General features: G+C 46.1%; 1 protein-coding gene across 1 annotated transcript in view; it reads left to right on the forward strand.

The window, feature by feature from the left end:
- Fez1 (fasciculation and elongation protein zeta 1) overlaps positions 1-5,013 on the forward strand; it is a 59,642-nt gene extending 54,629 nt beyond the window's left edge. Inside the window, exons 9-10 of the mRNA XM_036192363.1 lie at positions 2,228-2,293; positions 4,651-5,013. Coding sequence (XP_036048256.1) covers positions 2,228-2,293; positions 4,651-4,667 — 83 coding nt within the window. The 3' untranslated portion in view covers positions 4,668-5,013. The remainder of the gene's footprint in view (positions 1-2,227; positions 2,294-4,650) is intronic.
- The last annotated feature ends 10,268 nt before the right edge of the window (positions 5,014-15,281 follow it).

Genomic DNA, 15,281 nt, shown 5'->3' on the forward strand with positions numbered 1-15,281 from the left:
CCTACCCTCTTCGTGGTGGCCTCCTGACTCAGGGCCCACAGATCTTCACTGCTCACTCTGCTTATAAAAGTGAAACATGATCATTGAGGAGAAACATGGAAACCGTCGCAGAAGAAACACCTTCTGTGGTCTCACACTCAAAGCTGCTTAACAGTTTCATGCATTGTTCTAGGTTTTTCTGTGTTAGGGTATATTTGTTATAAAGCTAATACATGTTCTTCAGCCTTCTTTGTTGATGAGTCTGTTTTATAGATATAGGTCTCTTGGGGCTGGAGAGATGGCTCAGAGGTTAAGAGCACTGTCTACTCTTCCAAAGGTCTTGGGTTCAATTCCCAGCAACCGCATGGTGGTTCACAACCATCTGTAATGAGATCTGGCGCCCTCTTCTGGTGTGTAGACATACATGCAGGCACAATACAGCATATGTAATAAATAAATAAATCTTTAAAAAAAAGATATAGGTCTCTCATTTTCATAAGGTGGTGTAAAATTACACAGACTGGATACACTGTCATTCATTTAAGGACCTTATTGGTGAAAGAGTCTAATGTTGGGTGCTTTTGTTGAAGTTATAAATAAGGCTCAGACACTTCCTTACAGAATTTTCTTAAGTTGACTTCTATAATGTAAGTTGTGAACATGAGGACATGTTATTTAGTTAACAGAAAAGAATTTATTTATTTGGGGATGGAACATGGGCCTTACATTTGCTAGACCAGTGTCCTACCATTGAGTTACAGTCTCACCCCTAGAAAATGCAGTTTTAAATCTTTTATGAAAATATTCCTTAAAAGCCTTCGCGCTTTAAGAGTTTTCCTATTGTTTACTTCTTGTATAAGTCAAGTAGGTATTTCAGCAAGAGCTGTGAAGTCTCCCTGGGAATCCACAGTTCTTCAGCTCCACATAGTCTAACACTGTAACGGACATTGTTGTGACCTGCATGGCTTTGGAGTTGACTTGAGGAATGAGGAATGAAGAAAGGACAGACAGACAGACAGAAAAGCTGGGGTTGGGTGGGCCATGTACTCTAATGGAGATATACCAGCAGAAGCCTGGAAACTCAGCACATTAATTTTATTCACTGAATCAATAGGTGGGTTTATTGCACACAGCTGAGCAAGGATGAATCAGGTCAGCTGATATCTGTAGGGGGCAGTTTCAGGTTGCAGTCAAGGGAAGGGGAAGTATGGTTGACAGTTCCTGCACACACTGTTTTTAGGTAAGGGTCAGTGATTCATAACATCCATGTTTGGACCAGAGGAAGGCTTTGACCTGGCTGTATAAATGTCAACAATACACATTCACTCAGGACTTCATTTCCTCCCACAGGACATAACATAGAGTAAAGGTTTGTGGATAAACTTCATTTGTGGTCAATAAATTGGAGGTGAGGATTATTGCAATAACATTTTTAAAGATTTATTTATTTATTATATATAGTGTTCTGCCTGCATGTATGCCTGCAGGCCAGGAGAGGGCACCAGGTCTCATTACAAATGGTTCTGAGCCACCATATATGATTGCTGGGAATTGAACTCAGGACCTCTGGAAGAGCAGCCAGTGCTCTTAACTGCTGAGCCATCTCTCCAGCCCACAATAACAATTTTTTATGTGTGTAGAATATCTTTAAAGACAGTTTCATAACTGGACATGGTGGAGAGTGTCCTTCATTGTAGTCCTTCAGAGGCTGAGAAAGGTGGATCTCTGTGAGTTTAAGGCTATCCTGGGCTACATGGTGAGTTCCAGGCCAGCCAGGGTTACATAGTGAAACCCTGTCTCAAAAAACAGAACAAATAGCAAGCACAGTTTTATTAGTGTTTCAGCAATTAATATTTAACATTTAGATGGACTATGTCCAAAAACTGATTTTATCATTTTGGACCATTGCTTCATTTATTTTTATTAAAGATACACATTTGGTTGATGGTATAGATATTATAGATGAGCCAAAAGGGACATTTGAAAGAAATCACTGGTAGGTAGGTCCATTCTGCAGGGACAATCCTGTGGCTTGTTGTGAGTATTCTCTCTCACCCCAGGAATGCTGTCTCTTGAAAGCTTGTAGAGGGCTGCATCTGCTTATACTCAATGAATGCCAAATCATTTCTTTTGGTTTCCTCAAATCATTTCTTTCTCACTTAAGGCAGAAGTTGTCTAGCCTTAGAAGCAAGCTCCATACCCTGACAGTATCTTCTTGGCCCATATCTCCCTCTCTCTCCTTCTCTAGTTCTCTTCGCCATGAAGGAGGACAATGAGAAGGTGCCTACTTTGCTAACGGACTACATTTTAAAAGGTGAGAGCAGCTGCCTTCCTCCCCACACAGGAGGGGTCCTCTGGGCTCCTGTGTTAGTTGTGGAGCTCACGCTGAAGCCCTCATAGAGCACCACCACGGCCAACCAGGCAGCGGTCACACAAACTATGTGGTCATCATCAGGGCTTCACGCTACCGGGTGTCCCTCACAGGCCTGGGGAGACCCTGTTACTTCAGGTCACCAGTGTGCGTCCTCATGAGGAACAGGACACCAGCAAAGGACTTACTATGGAAATCCTGCGGCTTTTGTACCATGTCATATGTAGTTGGGCAAGACAAAGCCTGAAAATAAGTTAATACTTTCAGTATTATCTTGAAAAATGAGTAGTGTAGTGTCATAATTAAGTTTGTCTTTTTGATAAGCTTTTATGGAAGGGAGTAAAGCTGGAGACCCAGGGGCCCACACGTGCTAGGTGAGCATCCTTCCACTGAGCCACAGCTTCTATCCTGGAACTTCTTCTTTTTTTTTTTTTTTTTTGGACACAGGGTTTCTCTGTGTAGCTTTGGAGCCTGTCCTGGAACTCACTCTGTAGCCCAGGCTGGCCTTGAACTCACAGAGATCCGCCTGCCTCTGCCTCCTGAGTGCTGGGGTTAAAGGCGTGCGCCACCAATGCCCGGCCTGTAACTTCTTTTTGAACATTTTACTATGGAAGTTTCCAGTGCAGCCAACAGTAAAGAGGATTAACTCACAGCTAATCTCTTTTTTAAAAATTTCTATTTATTTTTATGTGTATAGGTGTTTTCCCTGAATGTGTTTGTTCTCCTTGTGTATGCCCAAACAGGCCAGAAGAGGGTGTCAGGTCCCTTGGGACAGAAGTTACAGATAGTTCTGAGTTCTGACTTATGTGGGCTCTGGGAATTGAACCTGGGTCTTCAGGAAGAACAGCCAGTGCTCTTAACCACTGAGCCATCTCTCCAGCCCACACCAGTCTTATTTATACTCCTATCCTGCAATTTTGTTTTGAAGCAGATTTCTGTTAGTATTTTTTCACTCATAAATATCTCAGTGTACATTTCTAAAATCTGAGCATTGGACACATAGCCATAATACCATTATCACAACTAAAGACCTAGGGCTGGGCATGGTGATGGGTCGTAGAGTAAGCCTGGTAAGTATGATGCCCTGGGCTCCACTCCCAAAACAACAAAAAGTAAGAAGGAACGCTATGACAACAAAATCCAGCATTGTGTGAGTCACGGGTGACCTAATCACTGCTCAGATCACCTTGGTCCCCATCAAGTGTTTCCAGTTCATTTGCTTGCATCAGGATCTGATGAAGGTCCATACAATGTGAGGCTTTATCTCCTAAGTCTGTCTGTCTGTCTTTGTGTCTCTGTCACTCCCACTCCTTCTTCCTGTCCTCCTCCCAGGATCTCAGGTAGCCCAGGTTGGCCTCTAACCCTCCCTGTAGCTGAGAAGGACCTTGAAATCCTTATCTTCCTGTCTCCACCTCCCAAGTGCTGGGATCACCACCACGCTCGGCCAATAATGTATCTTTAAAAACCAAAACCAAAACCAAACCAAACCAAACCCAAACAAAAAACATATATAGCTGTCCCTTTCCTTCTTAATTATTTAAATTAATAAATGATAGAATATCTTTAATCTACTCTCTGTCTCCTTTACTTATTGTAACTGGTGTAACGAGGGGTTGATGAGGTCCAGGCTCAGGACCTTTGCTAAACACCACTGACAAGTGGTTGCAGGTCCCCGTGAGAAGCCCTACACTGTGTGGTTGTCTTCTTTTTGTGTGTTACTAGCCATTGATGACCACACAATGTGTGTCTGGACCCATCATTTTTGAGTTCCTGCTCCACATTCACACAAAACCTAGAAGAGTTGCAAAAGGCTTATGGAACCTGGTTGTGAAATCCCAGACTGTACTCTTTCTATGAGGATCAGAGGGATTAACATTAAATTTCAATAGGAAGAACTCATGACTCTCAAAGACTTTGCAAGGATAGAAGTTTTTCAAAGAAGTGTGTAGAGATGGGTTATATGAGGTCGGTGAGCTGAAAGCTAGGCCGTGACCCACTGAAATGTCAGTGAATGTATAAAATAGTTAATATTTATGGAGCGTATTTTACAAGTCTCTCAGCAACCCTGTCAGCAGCTCAGGTACGTCCTAGTGTGGGGGTGAAGAATGAGCATAGCCGGGGAAGGCATTTCCTTAAAGTCCCAGAGTTAGATCCACGGGCCCTGGAGACTGCAGCACTTGCTTACAGTAGCAGCTACCTGCCATTCTCTCCTGTCCCTGGAAAGGTGACGACTCAGGTCCTGGGGGTGGCTCTCTGCTCAGGGTGATCCCTGCATGACCTCTCTCCTCTTCTCGTTTCAGTGCTTTGTCCAACCTAACCTCACCTTTGGAGCAGCCTCACTGCGGGAGGTCACTGAGCAAGAAGGTCATCCTGTCACTGGGATTGCATGACACCACGTAACCTCCGGCGTGTACTTAAACGTGTATAGTTTACCTTGGATTAAACATGAGCCACAGCGGGCGCGGGGTCCTTTGCAATTGGCTTCTAGTACTAGTAATCCTTGGATGCATGATCGGGCGCAGGGCCCAAGACGCTGCTTCCTCTCCACCCATGCTGGGGAGGGCAGGTGCCCTCACCACTCATTATGTAGTCTGGCTCCAGCCCTCAACCCAGCTTATACTCTAAGACTAATTTTGAAATAAACCTTCATTTAATTAATATTCTTCATGCTTTTTGGAGAGTGGTGTCCATTGGCTCTGTGTTCCAAACCCTCTAGGGAAAGGATGTCTGGCTGTTCTTAAATGCTGGCCTGTGGCCATGGTGCTGATACCCCGAGGTGGGTACTAGTGGGGTCCTGTGATGTGATGAGGCTGCCTACACCACAGGAGGCCATCCATCGTCTCTTAAGTTTTCACTGCTTGCCTATGTGGGGTAGAAACTAGGTGGTCTGAAGTGAGGCGGAGGTGGAGAATCTCAGGGATGAGCTATAAGTGGTATGTCTGCAATGCTGCTCATTGGGGTGCTAGGTTGGATTTTGGGGGCCTTGGAGCTCAGGAGCTGGAGGGAAGTAGCTCTGCTGACCTCGGCTACCTGGGAGGATGCACCTTTTTCCTGCCCCGAGATTTGTCACCGCACCCTCTCTGCCCTCAGTGGCCTGTGGAAACAGAACAGCATCCTGTGACTTTGGTCCTCCCTACTGCAGCCCTGAGGCCCAGCAGCACTAACCCCTCCATGCAGCCTCTGGCTTTGATAGTAGGCGTCTGTCAGCCTCGATAACAGCAGGTGAGTGCTGCCCTTGGATCCCGGATGCTGACTCTGTCCTGGCATAGCCTGAATTCTATTGCCTCTTGTCTTCTAGTTTGAACGATACTCACACTGCCAGTTCCCATACTCCTGGCTTTCAAAACCAAACCAAACCAAACTAAAACAAAACAAAAGGTTTACGGGGTGGTCACTGCATGCCTCCTACCAGCCCTATCACTTTCTACACCTTGTGGCACATCCCAGCAACTCAAGAGTCATAAGCAGGTATGGATTCATATCTTCTGGGCTACCCAGAGGAGAAAGCCTTGAAGAAGAGATGGTCAGCAACTCGCCCAAGGCTACTAAGGAGGTAGCAGAGATGGACGGACACTTAGGTCTCATCCAAGTAGATGTTCTCTGATGTTTAGGGACATAATGCTTGCTTAACCACATGAGCCTGATAAGGGCAACAGAGAAGACAGAGTGGGTTCTCTGCCACTCATTCCCCAGGCTTCTGCTTTCCTTGAAGCAGACAAGAGGCAATCTTTGAGGGTGGGTGGGAAGCAAAGGAGGAGGGCCTTACTCTACCAGGAAGCTGTCAGAGTACCTGTATGTCTTGTGTGTGTTCATAGCGCAGGGAACACGCAGGCTGCCACCTCAGGTAGAGGAGACCACAAAGCGCACGCCCCAATCATTGGAATCTATACGCTGATGCTGATACTGGGCCTTTGACCAAGAAGGTGACTTCAGTTCTACAACTCATCAGCCTTAAGGCTACAGATGGCAAAAGTCACCAGTGACATGAGATCATCATCAGGAAGTTTAACATTTTGCCAGCTGTAGGGTTTTTCATTAATGTCAGCAAAGGGGAAATAATGAACGAACACACACACACACACACACACACACACACACGCGCACGCACGCACGCACGCACGCACGCACACGCACACACACACTTTTCCTCCTGTTTTGGGTTTATGAGATCTGGGTCAGCTGCTTCTTTTTCCCCAATTTATCCTGCCAGCAGGTGTCTGAAGCAGCCGGAGCCAAGCTAATCAAAGCCAGTGATAGTTAAAAATAAACCTCAAGTGTCTGGGACCCTTGAGGAGGTTATCGGAAAGAGGAGGAGAAGAGTGCCTTGATTTTGTCACCTTTTCTGCAACAGGAGTTGGGAAGGCACGTGAAAGCCATCCCTCAAGATTCTGTACCCCCTGCTTTTCCTTCCCTCTGTCCCCATGCATCAAGCTTTGTTGTCCAGCAGTACCAACCACACCTAGAGAAGCGACAAAATCCCTGGTCTCTCCAAGCCCACCTCAGACAAGCCCTCCCCTTGGCTAGCATTTGCATCAGGTTTTGGGAAAGCATTGCTCTGAAGGGAACCAGAACCCAAGGAAGGCTCAGCTAATGTTAGCAGGTGAAACCAATACTCTTCTCAGGCTTCCCTTCTATTCCAATGTTCTGGAGCTCGAATGTACCATAGCAATGTGGGGTGAAGGGGAAGTCCAGAAGTTGAACTGCATGTCAGAGCCCATCACAAAACTCACACCAAGTCTAGGATGTCAGCACTTAAATCAGTAGTGGAAAGTCCCATCTACAGGAGCCTTCCTGGGTAGACCAGTGGCGGAGTGGCTGGGAGGTCCCTGAACTCAAGTGGGTTTCTATGGAAAGATTTTTCTAAACTTAGGTCAAGTCCTGGGAAGAAAACCCATTATGGTGCTGGAGACCCCCCTTCTAATTATGTGGAGTAGAAACACATGATGGGGGGGGGGTGGGGTGGGATGAACATTTCTCCAATCGTTTTTGTCTCTGTTTAAGAATAGGAGAGAGGGGTTGGGGATTTAGCTCAGTGGTAGTAGAGCGCTTGCCTAGCAAGTGCAAGGCCCTGGGTTCGGTCCTCAGCTCCAGGAAAAAAAAAAAAAAAAAAAAGAATAGGAGACAGCCACAATCCTTCAGGAAGAAAACAGCATGGCAAGTGTTTTGTGGCCCCAGGTTCTGTAGGATGATATTGGAAATCACGAATTTTGCTGTGAAATTATAAAGCAAGCCCTTTATACCTTCACTTCAAAGTCTGGAGTAGAACCAGCTTCAGTTGGTGGTCATAGAGAGCTGTAAATTGTCAATGAGTAAGCATTGACCAGGGCCTTCCCAAGACAGGCATGCCCTTCCAACTGATCTATACCCCTGGCACCTACCCCGTTGCCTTAAGATGTATTATAACTGAAATCTTCAAGTACTTGATTGAATCCATGCCACGGCACGGATCAGCACCCACCATGTCCTAGGCCTGGTCACCCAGGGCGTTATAGGGTCTACGTAGGAGGCTGAAAGCTGGGGCACCCCAGGGTGTCCGCTTTTCCTGCTTAGAAAGCAAAAAGTAAGGGGAGGAGCCTTATTTCCTGAAAGCCAGGAGAGGTGACTCTCATCCCTGAGCCAGCCTCCGTGATTAGCATGCACAAGAGGGGAGTAATTATATGCTACTTTTAGAGAAGAGACACTCCCATTCTTGATGGCGCCTGATTATGTATTTCTTTGTGAGTCTGAGAGGATCGTCATCCTTTGGATTTCTGTCTGAGCCTGGCGTTTGCTCTCCTCCTTCCGCTGAGAGGGAAGCACAGGCCATTCTGCTGACCTGGAAGGTGCTTTGGCTTTCTAAAGCCTTACTTCTAAAGAACAATGAGCCACCTTAGCCCGCAGCCCAGCAGCTCCACATCTTACCCAAGCCCTCATGCATATTCATCCTGCTTCCCAGTGCTCAGCATGGAATATGCAAATTAGCCAAGCACGAGCTGGTTGGCATTTCGATAATAGCTTTGTCTGAAAAAGCCCCAGGGACACAAGCACTCTCTCTCTCTCTCTCTCTCTCTCTCTCTCTCTCTCTCTCTCTCTCTCTCTCTCTCTTTCTCTCTCTCTCCCCTCTGCTTTCCTCTCTTTCCTCCCTTCTCCTCCCGCACTGTCCCGGCTCTCCCTGCCCCCCATGTCCCAGAACAAGGAAATGAATCATAGGTAGCAAAAAGTGAGGAGCCAGGTGTTTGTATTCCAGTCCAGCATATTTCCACTTCATCCTTTGTCCCCCTCCCCCTTTTCCTTGAACAGAATTATTTTTATTATCCTCTCCCACCAATATTGCTGGATCTGACAGTGGCGCGGAGCCCTGGGCCAGTCCTCTGCTTGCAGTTGACCCCCCTTTATGTGTGAGCACCTGTTCTAGGTCAGCTTGTCCAAGAGCGCCCAGCTTTGTGTGCCTCCTCCATCTTCCAGCCTGATTGTGTCCTCGTGGCTCAGGAGTCGGTCCTAAAGACCTAAGGACTGGACCTTGATCTCCAGGCAGCGGGGAGAGGGTTGCCTTTCTATGCAGGTCAGGGGAAAGGCTTGGCTGGCGCTGCTACATCACTTGGACTCAACACACACAGATCTCTAGACCTTGTCTGTGCCACCATCAGCAAGGGGCTCTGGCCCACTCCTCCATCCCAGACAGCTTCCCCTTCCTGACTCCCCCTCCAGTCCACCCCTGGCAGGTTCCGGAGTTCAGAGGACAGGTTCTGTCTTGCCCCTTTCCTAAGGGAGACTGCTGTGGGAAGGCAGACTGGGGCTGCAACCAGCATTTTTGGAGTGCTTTCTCATCCAAGGGACTTTGTGGGGGACAGGTGAGGGCATGTTCAGGGAGGCAAACACCTCTTAGAACTTCAGGATGAAAGGTCTCCTCCCTTGGCCTGATGGCTGGTTCTGGTCAAGCCAAGGTTTAGGGAGGCCGCTGACTGTCTCATAAAAGGGTTTGACCTTGAATTCTGAATCTGTACTACACATCAGATCAAATACTTTTTTTTTTCTTGAGTGTTGAGATTGAGCCCAGGGTCTCACTCATGCTCAACATTTGCTCCTCCACTGAGCCACACTTCCAAACTAAAGACTAGTTTCTATCTGTCTTTGGTTGGTCTGGAACTTCGTTATATAGACTAGGCCAGTCTTGAATTCCCAGAACCCCCTCCCTGCCTCTGCCTCTTCAGTGCTATAATTAAAGGTACATAACACCATGCTTAACTAAAACCTAATTTTAATTAGATTTTTTTTTTATTAGTTTTTTGAGGTATGTTCTCATATAGTCCAGGCTAACCTCAGACTTTCTATGTAACCAAGGCTGGCCTTGAATTACTTCTGCCTCTGCCTTCAAAGTGCTGGGATTACAGCCATGAGCCATGTCCGCCTCCAAAATAACATATTTATGTATGTGGATATATATGTATATTTAAATTACGTAATTTCTTTTAGCCTTAACTTCTATCTTTTAAAAATGAGACTACTGATAGTCATATTTCTAGGAGAATGTTCAGTGTTGTTTTGAAGAATCTTTAGTGTCTAGAATGTACTCGAAGTGCTCCATAGGTGGCTTTTACTAGTACGTTTGGAGGAACACAGGGACAGGGCTGGACCCTGTGGCCTCTCTAGCTTTGGTTGGTCATTATTTTTTAATCCAAGAGACACAGAAACAAAAACAGAAGAAGATGGATGGAGCCTACTCCCCTAAATCAGCCTCACAGGGACTCTAGCCTTGTAACTGTTAGTTTTATTTTGTGTTTTTATACAGTGTCTCACTAGGTAGCTCAGGCGAGTCTCAATCTCTCTCTCTCTCTCTCTCTCTCCTCCCTCCCTCTTGTTTCTTTCCCCCCTTCGCATTACCCCTCCCCTAGACAGGGATTCTCTGTATAACCCTGGCTGTCCTGGACCTTGCTCTGTAGACCATGCTGGTCACGAACTCAGAGATTCACCTGCCTCTGCCTCTGGAGTGCTGGGATTAAAGGCGTGCGTCGCCACCATCCCGTTCTGCCTCAGTCTCTTAGCGATTCTCTTGCCTTGGCCTTCCAAGTGCTAGGATGCCAGATTTGATCAACAATGCCCAATTCTATCCATATTAAATCCTGCTTGGTGAGAGAGGCCTAGGGAGGCCTCGGGCTGATTGTAGAACTCCTGGCCCCCCAGAGTTGGGGAAGAAGAGATGAACAGCAGGCAGGAGGCGGTGCATTCTGATTCTTCAGCAGGTTCACTCCAAGAAGTGGTGGAAGGGTGTCAAGCCAGAGTTATTTTGAGTTTAGAGAATAGGTTCTATTTTCACTGGCGAGGCGACAGGTGGAGTGACAGAAGAAGAAACAGACACAGCAGCCCAGAGTCACCCAGGGATGCTGCCTGAGTTAGAACCCAGTGTTAGCACTGGGTGGAAAAGCTAGAACCTGAGGATGAATTCAAGATACCCAGAAGCACCACATGCTCCCTGCAGCCAAGCTCCCCTGTAGCACAGGAGTCCCAGAGCCAGGCAGCGTTTCTGCTCCTGGACTCTTACTCCTCATGCCCCGGCTCCCACATCTGGAGTGGAGAGCCAAGCATGGGCTGCCTCTGTGTAGTGATTTGGCTTTTTTTTTTTTTTTTTTTTTTTTTTTGGCCCTGAAAGGCAATGGGCAGTGTGAGAGGGAGGAGAGACAATGTTAGTGTGCAGACCAAAGATTCCTATAGGCCATGGGTGAGAGGCTTCACTGACCCACAGGTCTCCTGTCTGCGATTCTGATTACTCACTCTGAACTTACTCGTGTTGAGTTGCAAGTGTGAGTTTGGAGGGACAATGCTAAGAGAATCCACCATTTTCAGCTCCAAGTGACTGCCCTGAAGATGCTTTTGTGAATCGAGTTCAGAAGTTGAGAATCTCTGAGGTGCTGTTGAAAATGCACCTCCTAGCCAGGCGGTGGTGACGCACGCCTTTAATCCCAGCACTCGGGAGGCCAGAGCCAAGTGGATCTCTGTGGGTTCAAGGCCAGCCTGGGCTAACAAGTGAGTTCCAGGAAAAGGCACAAAGCTACACAGAGAAACCCTGTCTTGAAAAACCAAAAAAAAAAAAAAAAAAAAAAAAAAGAAAAAGAAAAAGAAAATGCACCTCCTGGTCCAGACTCTGAAATATTTTGATTTGCAAGTCCAAAACTCCTTCTCAGCAATTCTAAGGTGTGCTCCAGCTGAGAATCCCCAGGATAGGATCGGAAGAGAGATAATAAAAGCCACTGGGCCTGGAGGGAGCTGGGGAGATTCCATCCTAAGAGGGCAAAGCTATTTCACCCCCTTCCAACTGGAGTCACTGTTCCATCTAGTCTAAAGGGGAGCATGGGCTGGGGGTGTAGCTCAGTGTAGCACCTGCCAAGAGACAGAGCCCAGGTTCCATTCCCAGTAATTGAATGGACAGAAGGATGGGTGGACCGATGGATGAACAGATGGATGGAGCAGGAAATACGTGTTCCTCTGGGTGCTGGGAGCTGGGCTGTGGTACTCATTTAATTCCCTAGCTGGGTGGGTATCTAGGCAGCTTCTCCAGGAGGAGCTAAGAACTTGAGCAATCATCTACAGCACTACAGTTTCATGAATATCAATGGAAGGAGACCTTAGATCCCACCTGCCTCCTCAGTGTGCACATGAGGACAGTTGATGGTGGTGGTCTCTGTGTAGTAAGGGAAATTGTCGACAGTCTTGACTAAACCCAGAGAGGAAAGCCCAGCATTCTTCCTGGGTGTGCCATCATCAGAGGCCCACAAGACGGCATTACTGGCCTTCAAGAAGTCTGATAGAATAAACATTTTACAAGGCAATGATGTGAACAGCCACCCAGAAAGTCACACGAATAACAGGTGAAGATGAGGTACATACACACCTGAAGTGAGTTCTCTGAATAAATAACCTGAAAAAAATCAGTAAATGAAAAGGTATAATGAGATCCATACAACTGAAGGGAATTGTCTTAAATGGCTGATTGTAATGAGATGTACATAAATTGTAAGGCTTGTAATGAAACAAAAAAAAATTCATATTCTTGCCTGGTAATACTGGGTGTAATGTCTACACCTGAAATAAGTCATCTCAGTGTGCTGAGTGTAATGAGATGCACATAATTTTAAAGAGTTTAATGAGATGAAAATAAATCAAACACTTGTCTTAAAATGAAGGATGTACGAAGATGCACACACCTGAAGGGCATTGTCCTAAATGGGTTCAATTTAATGAGATGCATTTAATTTGCAAAGGGGCTAAATGAGATCGGCCCAGAGAGAGGCTGAGAAATATCCAAGTAGAAGATACACTTGGAAGTGGTGTAATATAACCTGCCTTGTTTGTGGGCTAGAAATAAGATGTCAAGAGGCACACAGCTTAACTCAGACCGCACTATCTGCTGGCCTTGGTCCTTATCCCCTGGCTAGTGATGCCCTCCCTGCAAAGCTGAATTTATTCTTTGACCTCAGGTTGATGCTGTACACAGTAGGCACCCTGAAAGGTCAGGGCAGGGAATGGGTGAGTAGCTTTGAAGTTGGATCTACATGGAAAAAAGAAAGAAGGGCTGTGTAGGAAGGAATTTAAAAGAGGAGCTGGTGACTCCTCTTCTCCTCTCTCTTCCGCTTCCCTCCCTTACCCCTTCTCTCTTATCTTTCTTAGCTTAGGTCTCTAGGTAGCCCAAGCTGGTCTCAAACCCTTCCATCCTCCTGCCGTTCTCTCCTACCTACTTGGATTACAGGTGCATATGCCTAGCTCTGAAACCTATTTTTTTAAGAATATATTTTATTTATTTGTGTGTGGAGGTCAGAGGACAACTTGAATGTCTTAGTTCTCACTTTCTATCTTGTGAACCCTAGGAATTGAAGTCAGATGGTCAGGTGTGGTGGCAAGTTCATTTACCCACTGAGACGAAAGGGCCCCTGAAGTCTATTTTCTGTGAGCAATGTTCCTGAGGAAACGCTGCTCATGGTAGTTTTTGTTCCCTCAAAGCTCATGATTACCTTTCAAGGCCAGACAGGCAGGTGGGACAGGTGAATGAAGGTGTGAGATGATAAGCACAAAGTGCATGAAAAGGCAGAATTATCTGCTTTTGTAGAAATATATTTTCTCCACTGTTTTGTTTCCAAGGCAGAGTCCTGTTGGACGATCTTGTTTTCTCATTCTTGATGGAGAGATGGGTTTAGAGAAATACTTCCCTTCTTATAAAGATCCATTATAAACTTACAAGCTCTGCACCGCAATGCACAGCTGTAACCCTAGCACTAGAGTCTTAGGCAAGAGGACGAAGAGGTCAAGGTTGCCTATCCTGCACAGTGAGTTTGGGGCTGGCCTGCTATACATAACTAGTTACCCAGCTTGTGATATACAGAAAGACCTCCTCCCTCAACAAAATAGATCAAACTGGGCCTTGTGGCATATAGGTTTGTGATTCCAGCTACTGGGAAGGGTGAGACAAAAGGATCACAAATTCAAGGTCTATCCAGCCTGGGCACCTTAGTGAGATTAAGAAAACACACACACACACACACACACACACACACACACACACACACACACACACACACACAAAGATTTAGGATATAGCTCAGTGGTAGGACATTTACCTAGCATTCTCCAATACCACCCAATCAAACCAAACCAGACTGAAATACCTAAAACAAAGCACTCTAACCCAATTAGATATTAGAAAGGGGAGAATACCTAACTAACCACTTAAGGTCAGTCTCAGCATAACCACAGCTGACCTCAGCCTCAGTGCTGGGCTACCACAGGAGTGGGGGATGTCATAACTTAAAGAGTGAATCTTGGGGTAGCAGTCATTCAGGTGTTCCAGTCACAGTCATGCAGGCATGTACATCCCAAGTTGTCTGACTACCTGACTTTCAGGAGAGACCAGGAATCTCATTTGTTCCAATGTACAATCTTCTAACGTCTAAATGTTGGTGTGACAATCTTAAAAAGCAACTGCTCTGAGTAAACCATGTGTGTAAGCAGGATGTTATCTCAACATTACACTTGACCTGAGCAGCTCTTGTCGGCCAATACTGAGCAATAAAGTTAGAGATCAATCAGAACTATCAGACTGTGGCTCTGAGCCAGTCTTTTAGGATGTACACTGCCTGGAAGGGCTTCATGATCATGGCTGTATCCTCGGCGCCTGGAATGGAGCCCAGGACAGTGTGAGTTTAACAACTGTGTGCAGAAACAACAGTGAGCTCCTTGGGATTAAGACCCAGATGGTTGCAGGCTGCCAGCCATTGCCATCATCTGGCCTATGTAAATCAGAAGAAGGGCTTCTGGTCAAGGATGTTTAAGTCTTCAGCAGGATTTGCAAGCCTGAAAAGGGCCTTTTCGATGAACTGGTAGTCAGGTCTAGAAGCTAGACTGAGTAGTTTCTTGGGCCGTAATATCAGAGTTTCATTTTAGGCTGAGGAAATCTACCCACCCCCACCCCCAGTATCTACTCTCTGTCATTACCACAGGGGACAACTCTCTGGGTTTGTTGGCATCATCTGGGTCATACGTACAAAGCATTTGCCGCCTCCTGAGAACACAACCACCCACACCACAAACCCACTTTCAGTTGTCAGCATGGTCGAAAAGATGGCACCCCAGGATGGAAAACCTTGGGGAAAAAACCATGTTAGTATAATTTCTTGGGACATATTTTTTGCTGTGTGGTTTGCAGAATCCTTACTACATATGACTTGGAAAGAAGGAGCAGAGACGGATCAAGTGAATCTAAGGAACAACTAAACAGTTAAACATGCTCCTTTTCCTGCAGGACTTTTCGGAGCCTTGACTACAATGTGCATTACACACAATGTGTGGTATGTTTAGCTAGGAACTTTGGGTTAATTTGGTTGGTATTTATTTTTAGCTAAGAGTATCCAGCTAATTTGGTCATGGAATTATTTTCCTTGGCAGCGTGTGTGTGTGTGTGTGTGTG

Source organism: Onychomys torridus, chromosome 7, assembly GCF_903995425.1.
Source record: "Onychomys torridus chromosome 7, mOncTor1.1, whole genome shotgun sequence".
Classification (NCBI taxonomy): Eukaryota; Metazoa; Chordata; class Mammalia; order Rodentia; family Cricetidae; genus Onychomys; species Onychomys torridus.